This window comes from Corvus kubaryi, unplaced genomic scaffold, assembly GCF_017639235.1.
Source record: "Corvus kubaryi isolate FWS band 111438036 unplaced genomic scaffold, C.kubaryi_AGA036_p1.0 37266, whole genome shotgun sequence".
NCBI lineage: Eukaryota > Metazoa > Chordata > Aves > Passeriformes > Corvidae > Corvus > Corvus kubaryi.
In genome coordinates, this window is record NW_024581081.1 from 6078648 (window position 1) to 6087520 (window position 8873).

Genomic DNA, 8873 nt, shown 5'->3' on the forward strand with positions numbered 1-8873 from the left:
CTTTTGTGCTGCCATGACAATGGGAACTGACTTAGTATTGTTTTAAAAGCTAGTTTGTAATTGCTGATGGTAACTATTCATAGCTGCATGTATATTTAAAATGATGAGTAGTCTGTATTTATAGACATCAGCTCACACATTGAGAAGCGTCATTTTTAAATTGTAACGCCTGGTTCTAATCCATATTGTGTTACACCACTCATTTCACTTGAGGCTTTTCTGAAATGTGTATTTAAGATGAAATATACTTTGACATAACTTATTTTAATAAAATACACTAAAATACTATTTTAGTAAATTGTTGCAACTGTTCGGGTCACTAAATGAAACCACAGGATAAAGTTCCATATGTCCCAGAACTCTTCAACTGGAATTCTAGTTTAATGCAAACCTGGTTACATCTAAGACTTATGAGTTTCTGTTCCACAAAGCACTTAATATCTTTAATATTACTACTAGATACAGTTCAATATGAAAAAAACCCTGAGATTTTGGGATTTTATAATCAGATTTTCCCTTTTTCTTATAGAATGTAAAAATTAAGATAAATTCTGTCTGAGATCCACAGTTCAAAAAAAAAATTAAATAACTGAACAGCTTTACAGTGCCTCTAGCTCTATTGCAGTAGAGTTCATAAACTCTTCTGGGCTGCAGCTAATCTTCTTGGGAACAGGAGCTTGCTTTGTTTTCAGCCATGTGGAGTCTTAAGAACTCTGAATTCTAAAAATATGGTTCTAACTAATGTAGAAACGGTAGTAAAACCCCATAGGTTCATAACTTCAGTGATTTCACTTTTTACATGTTTTGTGCTTTTTTTTCTTCTAAAATAACTAGCACAGTAATCTTTACTAGCCTTCTATGAAACAATGCTACGTTCCATTTGTTTTGTAGTCTTAAATAGCATTATGGAAAGACTTATACTCCATTTGTTGTCCTTAATTTTATTCTTTTAGTGTGATAGCTTATTCAGTGATAATGGGAGCATTAATGGCAAGTGGAAAAGAAGTATCAGGAAAAATTCCTAAAGGAAAGGCAAGTATCAAAATACCGAAGTACACTAGTTCAGTCTTGATGGAGGAAGTAATACTTGTAAGTGTGGGGAAAGAGCTGTAAGAATAAAAAAAAAAAAAGAAGTTGCATGCTTATTTGCTGGAGATGGGTTAGCTGCAGTCTGTGATGTCTTGCAGCCTGAGAGTGTTGAAAATTCCATTGCTATTCTGACAGCAGGTGAATTTGGAGATGGTATGTGCAGTAATTTGGATTTGTCAAATTGTAGCAGTATGGTCTCATAGGAATTACAGATCTGTTAGTGAAGCATTTCTGGTGGGCTGAGATGCTCTTTTCAGCTTGCTTTGAGAAGGGTTCTGAGAATACTGGGGCAGGAAAAGTCACTCTTCTGGCACACAGCAGAGATTTTCTGTCTGTACTCTCAGTGTATTGTAGAGCTTTTAGGGCTTGGTAAGTAGAAATCGATTTGCAACTTCTTTTGATTTCTCCTTCCCCTCTGTATTCTGCTGAATTTAAATTAAGTCCTAGTTTTTAAGTGACTCAATTTGAATATTATACCACTGTGCTCAATAAAGTGACTACATTTGAGTATTATACCACCTTGCTCAGTGGTTTCCTTTTCTTCAACAATTGGGGGTTGTTAGCTGTATTACCTTTACAGCATGAAAGGAGTGAGAACACCCCTGTCTCTTTAAGGTATTGTCAAAAGAATCCAAATTGTTGAAGAAAATATCCTGCATGGATAACTGAAGAAAGGGTGACTTTCTATTTTGTTCTGGAAAGCCCTGAAAACAATGTACTCCTTTTGAGTACAGTGAACTCTAGTAGGTTTTAGGAGCAAACTGCATTTGCTTAGCAGCAAGAAAGCTTTTCAGTACACCATGAAGCTGGTATCTTCCCCATTCTGAGGGAGTTCAAGCTAAGGTAAAATACTTACGTGGGCTTTCTTAAGCAATTTCTTAGGACTTGAGAGAGTAGTATTTTGCTGACTGATTTTATGCCAGCAAGCAGAGTTTCAGGATTACTACTAAGCAGGATTTCTGATTTACAGGAACACTGGGGACATCTTTACATTTGATGGCTTTTCCTGAAACAGAGTTCCTGAATCTGAGTAAACCTGTTTTTAGGAAAGTTTTCACAATGTGGAAGAGGTTGTTTTTCCCAGTTGAATGAAACTGGAATTTGTTTTTTTGCCAGAGTTATTAGAAGGGCTAAGCTGGTCCCATGCTTATGACAGCCTGCATTTTCAGGCTGCTCTGAAGTCAAAGGTGCACAGTAGTCAAGAGTCCTGTTGTTGCCTGGCAGGTCATTCAGTAGCCATGGCCAGTGTAGCTTCGAGTATCGTGGTGGGATGTGCAAACCCCACAGAGAATTTTAGTGCCTGGCCTGAATGCTGACTTCAAACTGATGGTGAGGGACAAAGCAGTCAGGGCACAGACTGGTTCGTAAGCTTACTCCTGTCTTACCAGGAACATAGGTAGCAAAGCTCTCAAAGCCATTCTTCAAGTTAGAGAACTTAAAAATTCTGTAATTTCTTAATATCTTTTTTGTTTTCTTGCATTTTTAGCTGGTTGATTTTGAAGCCATGACAGCACCAGGGTCTGAAGCTTTTAGCAAAATAGCAAGGAGCTGGATGAATCTAAAAAGGTAAATCCTTTTGTTCGGGTGGGGAATGGGGAAATAAAATATGAAAGACTGTATGTAAAACTCAAACCTATACTAAGAAATGTTACTTAGAAATTATGAGTTTAGTAAAGGATTCAGTGTATTTTTTAACGCTCTTTGGAATTGATGAGACAAGATTTGCATTTACACACATAGTACTGTATTTCTAGTCTAACAGAGTAGTTAGTAGTCCAGACATTCAGTTATGTATTATCCTCTGAGGAAATTATTTGGGTTAATATTTTCTTCATTTTGTCCAGTGGGTCAAATTTATCTTTTTATATTATGGCTTATCATTAGTAATCTGTCAATGAGTGAACAAAGCAAGGGGAAATTTTGACCTTTTTTAAAAATTCTTATGGATCTCTTCAAACTACATATCCACAGTAATTTGCTTATCCTTTAGTGCTATTTTGATTCAGAGAATAAGTGTTTTCAAAGTAGATGGACATTTTGAGTACGGAGAATTACATTACTTAGTATAGGTGCATGACTTTTGTGCAATGCTTTAAAATTTTGATTTTCATGTGAATTTATAATTTAATACTGCATGCATTGACAAGGAATTAATATTATGAATCTGGTGCATTTGATTGGTCCCCTACTGGTTATTAACCATACAAAATCTAAAAATCAGGCCAGACACACCATCAGTTCTAGTATACTTCCAAGTCAGGGTCAAGACACTTAAAGGGTTCTGAGAGAGTTGTCCAAAGTCCTTACAGGGCCATCTATAATCTTGGAAACATGGTGCACATCAGGGGACATTCTTGGTTAGTGCAGGAAAGGAAGTCTTGAGTTCCTCTTCAGGAAGGCCAAAAGGAAACCCAGGGAAACTGTAGGCTGGTCAGCGTCATTTTGGTTCCTGGGAAAGTCATGAAGTGAGTCTTCTAGGACAGCATTTCAGTTTATATGAAGGAAAAGGTCACAGAAAGCAATCAATGTCATCTTACGAAATGTTTGACCCAGTGATGGTTCTCTGTGGTAAGAACTGACTTTTGGGGATGATGAGAACAATCAATGTTGTTTATTTTTACTTCAGCAAGGAGTCCTGCAGTACTCTCATATCAAGATAGCACATTATGGTCTGGACAAACTAGATGGATTAAGAAGGTGTTTGGATAATCAGATTTAGGGGCTATTCAGCACTTTAGACCACACCTAAAATACTGCATCCAGCTGCAGTAAAGACTGATAAACTAGATTATAAACCGGAACAAATTCAGTTGAGAGCCACCAATATGGGTGGAGAGAGTTGGGCTTGGTCAGCCTGGAGAAGATAAGGCTTTGATCTAACAGCAGCTCTGCAGGAACTGTGAGTGTTTGGTGGGAAGACAAAAATGTGCATGAGTTGAAATGACGTTTAGACTTGGCATAATCTTTTCATTAGCAGACTGCCCAAAGGGGCTGTGCAGTCTCCACCGCTGGAGATTTTCAAGACTTGGCAGGATAAAGCCCTGACATGCTGATTTGACTTTTTGGTTGACCTTGCTTTGAACATGATCTTAGATCACATCTCCTGAGGTCTGGTCCAGCTTCCTAGACACTGTGGAACTCAGCAGCTGCTCTTAGTGCCGAGCATCTCATACTGATTAGTGTTGTTTATTATCAGAGGTTCTGAGCCTGGTGAATTTCACTAGACTATAAAATCCCTTCCTAAATGAAGAAGGCTAATAAGATTCAAGGACATCTTTGTCAAACTCAGGCTAAAAATCTACTTGTAAATGAGTCAAATTCAGTAGTCATTAAGGATTGACATTTCTAAACTATATGTGTACCAAGTTGTGGTTTTTATTAAAAGTAGTCTGCACAAATATTGAGACGTGCTTGTCTTAGAAATATAAAATATTTATGGTTCCCACAATTTTTTCTGTAATTCTCTCAATTATGTACTCTTCTTTATTAATCCTCTAGTCATGCTGGTTTTTGTTTTGTGGGTTGTTTTTTTTTTTTTAAAGACATATCTTTACCAAAGAGAAACTTCTCTCTTGGGAATAAAGTCAGTTTAAGCCATTTCAGTGCTACTCATGTGTTTTTGACTCCCTCAGCTGTGTTGAAATTTACGGGAATCCATGTCAAACCAGATCAGGGAGCTCATTTGTGTTAAAAATAAACTTACCAAAACAATTTCTTTTTAATCAATACCATTTGTAGGATAGTACAACCTAGAGTATTGCTGGGTCAAATTAGAGATGTATAATAGGTGAGAAAATGAGCCAAAGTGGAGAAAATGCTAAAGTTGACTTTTTGAGAGAAAAAAAAAAAATCTGAAGAACTACAGCCCAAAGGACTTGATGTAATAATATGAAGATAATTAGCCTCAGTGTCTTAATTTGTCTGTAGTAGACAAATAATAGTGGATATGCTAAATAAGGCTGGAAGACTTAAAGCAATACATTTCTTCTTTAACTTCTGCTGCTTTTGAAAGCTCTTCTATGTAGTCACTGTTTTCATTTTGTATGGTGACAGAGGCATCATGAAAAGCGAGAGCTGGTTGTGAGCAACATTCTGAGAATCATTGAATCATTAAGGTTGGGAAAAAACTTTTAAGATCATAGAGTCCAACTTCCAATGCTGCTAATCCAGCAGCACTGTGTTCACCACTAAACCATGTCCACAAGTGCTGCATCCACACACTTTTTGATTGCTTCCAGGAATGGTGATTGCACCATTTCCCTGGGAAGCTTATTCCAATGTCTTCACCCTTCCCATGAAGAAATATTTCCTAATATCCAATCTAAACCTTCCCTGGCACAACTTGAGGCAGTTTCCTCTGGTCTTGCCCCTTGTTAACATAAGAGAAGAGACCAAACCCCACCTGGCTACACCCTCCTTTCAGGTGGTTGTAGAGAGCAGTAAGGTGGCCCCTGAGCCTCCTTTTCTCCAGGCTAAACAACCCCAGCTCCCTCAGCTGCTTCTCCTAAGACTTGTGTTCCAGGCACTTCACCAGCTCCATTGCCCTTCTCTGGACTCACTCCAGCACTTCAGTGTCCTTCTTGCAGTGAGGGGTCTAGAACTGGACATGGGACTTGAGGTGTGGCCTCACCAGTGCCGAGTACAGGGGGACAATCACTGCCCTGGTCCTGCTGGCCACACTATTGCTGACAGAGGCCAGGACGCCATTGGCCTTCTTGGCCACACTGCTGGCTCATGTTCAGCTGCTGTCAACCAGGACACACAGATTCTTCTCTGCCCCGCAGCTTTCCAGCCACTTTGCCCCAAGCCTGTTGCATGGGGTTGATTCTTGACACAGGTCCCAAATTTGTTGGAGAAAGAAGTCTAAGTTAATGTGTTAACTTGCAGGTAAATTATAAAACGCATCAAAAAATAACTTTTTTTTTTCTCTTTCAGTATTTCACCTTCTTACAAGAGTCTACCATCAGTAACAGAGACTTTTCCAACCCTGAGAACAATGATTGAAGTACTAAATACAGATTCATCTCACTGTCTAAAAAAAACTATAGTTGTTGTATAATTTATACAAATAAAAGGCCAAGAGGTACCGCTTCATAAATTATTTTGAACGGCAACTTATGGTCAAAATGGTTTGATTTTGTTTTGGTTTTTTTTTTTTAATAGAACAAACTTACTTGACTATTTATCACCAAAGTAAAAGAAATCTTTCTGTGACGAATAATATTAAAAAGGAAAAAATAAGTAGAACAACTGATTTTTCATATTAAGTCACACTCTAACAGAAATAGTTATTCAGGGGCCAAACTGAAGAGCAGTAAGAAGCTTGATCACAGTTATGAACTGAACATACTGCAGGTGAAAATTTAAGAAAAAAAAAGAAAAGTAATCTTCATTGGAAATGATGCTATACTACTTCTCACTGTTTTTTTCAAAACCTCCGAATTTTGCACAGAAAACTTAGAGCTGTACCATATGTGAGTAATTGGAGAATACACAGGCATTTCATGTAGTGCAGTCCGGTGAAGGAACAGATGTCAGCTTAAAAGAATGGGGTTCAGGGAAACATCATTTGGAAACAAAACCAAGCAAATCACATATAATTACATATAACTACAAACAAAATATATACTACATATTGGAGTTATGCTCTTGGTGAGTAAATGTCAGAACCACAACGATCTCCCTTTCCAAGTACCCGTTGGTGGTGGTGGTTGGCAAAAGTTCTCAACAGATTGACAGGATTGAAGTATACTAGGAGCACTAGCTGGGGTTCCTTGAGTTGTGTTTGTTGCACAGACTTGGCAGAATTCTGGAAAGACAGGTTTCCTGAGGGCAGGGCTATTTCAGTCCAAATAGCATGGACAGTACCATGAACCAATTTCTGATTGTAATAGTGATGATGGCATTTCTGGTGAGTCCTTACTGAATTATACTCATTTTAGCTTCAGCTCCGTGACCTTAGAGCTCTTTATCAGGTTAAGTGATTGCAGGAACAGCAAGCAATCATGGGTCAAATATCTGGTTTCCTTAGTGGCTTTGATAAACTTTTTTTTCCTACCTGAATATTCATTATTTCAGGAAATGTACAGAATTGTTCTGTTTCAGATACACCTTTCAACTGCTTAAACTTGATTCTGTTGCTGTCATTTTCTACATGAATATTCTTCCAGTTTCCCAGAGGTTTGGGCTTTGCTGGGCAATTGCAAGTACCTGGCCTAACCATGTAACATGGAATATGCAAAAGAATAAGTTACTTACCAAGGAAGAGGGGAAAAGATCCTGCGTATACCCCAAGTGTACCAATAGCAGTGGTGTGGTTGCTTTTCTCTGAGTACAGTACAGTGCAATCTCAGTCCCCTCTTTAATGAAGAAAGGAATGCAGCAAAGCATCAAGAATGTTGATACAGGTGACTTAATTTCAGTGGGATTGACAATGGGGTGAACTTATGGAATGGAGGGTCTCTCCTTGATTATTCCACAAAAGTATTTATTGGATTCAAAGTGGGCTCTGTGTGTGTGTTAAGTACAGGAGCTGGAAGTGCCACAAGGTTAGAAGCTGTGGTGAATACTGACATCCATTATATGAAAAGCTCTGTTGATTTAGATTTCACTATTTGTTACCTTATTTGCAGAATATGACAGATATGGGTAGCTAGAGACCTAAAAGTTTCTGTATGCAGGATTTTCATGGAGGTAAAAAATGAATCTCAGAAAATGGGTGCATATTGTATCTTCATTGGGAAGCAGTACATCCCAGACACATTACAGGCATTTTGGAGTTTTATTTTTGTCCGTTTGTCTAGTTGATGAACTGTTGCATTTAGGCTGAATCTTAGCAATGCATATTCCAGTCTGGACTTACCTATTGGATGAAACAACAGGTATCTCTCAGCACTGTGAACCAAAATGTGGTAAATGGAAAAAATGAGAAGACCCACTTCAAAAGTGTGCTTCCAATTTAAATTATCCCAGGGTGCATATGTACCTATGGGAAGTTTTTTTTCATGAATTTTCGTATCCTAGGATTGTACATTGAAAATACAAGGGTAAGGAAAGAACATGCTTTCCTTCCATATGCAACAAATGTTGCTGTTGCTTCCTCTCTTAAAACAGACTCTTAAAATACTAACTTCTTGCCTTAATTTATGGTACTGTTACCAGATTTATAAGCACAGGGAAGTAACACTGTATGAAGCAGATACTTTGTTCACTTTTTAATCCTATTTCTTGTATGTCTGAAAGTAGGCTTAGAATGTATTTCAAAGTTTGCATGCACTGTACTGGAGCTACACTGATAATAACATGGTTAGATTTGATCAAAAATTGTGACCCAACATCCAGCCAAGGGTAGAATGATGTAATGTGCAATATCTTGAACTGTAGAAATGACCATTTGCTTTGCAAATACCAGAAAGCAAATGGTATGCCCATGTCTAAACCCGTTTTTCCTAAAGCCTCTTTTTCTCTTCTCCTTGTTTGCTTGTTAAGTTCAGGTACATATATCTGATGAGGGGTGTGTAATAGGTGAGTGCCCTAAATACAAGGAAATCTAGAAAAGTGGGGAAATAGCTGTTTGGAATCCAAGATTTTAGCCTTTAGTAAGCACTGACACACTTTGTAATGCTTCTATGCTTTTGGAAGGATAAGTGTGATTCTGAGTTAAGTAAAACTCATCAGGAGAAAAAAAAAAGGCAGAATTTCCTATGCAGACCCAAGGGTCATTAACCAAACCATAACAAAGGCAAATTTGACCACCTATCTGTTTAGTACCAATGAACATGCAT

At 37.9% G+C, this 8873-nt stretch overlaps 1 protein-coding gene across 4 annotated transcripts in view; it reads left to right on the forward strand.

The window, feature by feature from the left end:
• TTC13 (tetratricopeptide repeat domain 13) overlaps positions 1–6219 on the forward strand; it is a 60065-nt gene extending 53846 nt beyond the window's left edge. For all 4 annotated transcript variants that reach the window (XM_042025208.1, XM_042025205.1, XM_042025207.1 and 1 more), the window contains 3 exons: positions 954–1032; positions 2576–2655; positions 6025–6219. In XM_042025208.1, the coding sequence (XP_041881142.1) occupies positions 954–1032; positions 2576–2655; positions 6025–6148 (283 nt within the window). In that variant the 3' untranslated portion in view covers positions 6149–6219. The remainder of the gene's footprint in view (positions 1–953; positions 1033–2575; positions 2656–6024) is intronic.
• The last annotated feature ends 2654 nt before the right edge of the window (positions 6220–8873 follow it).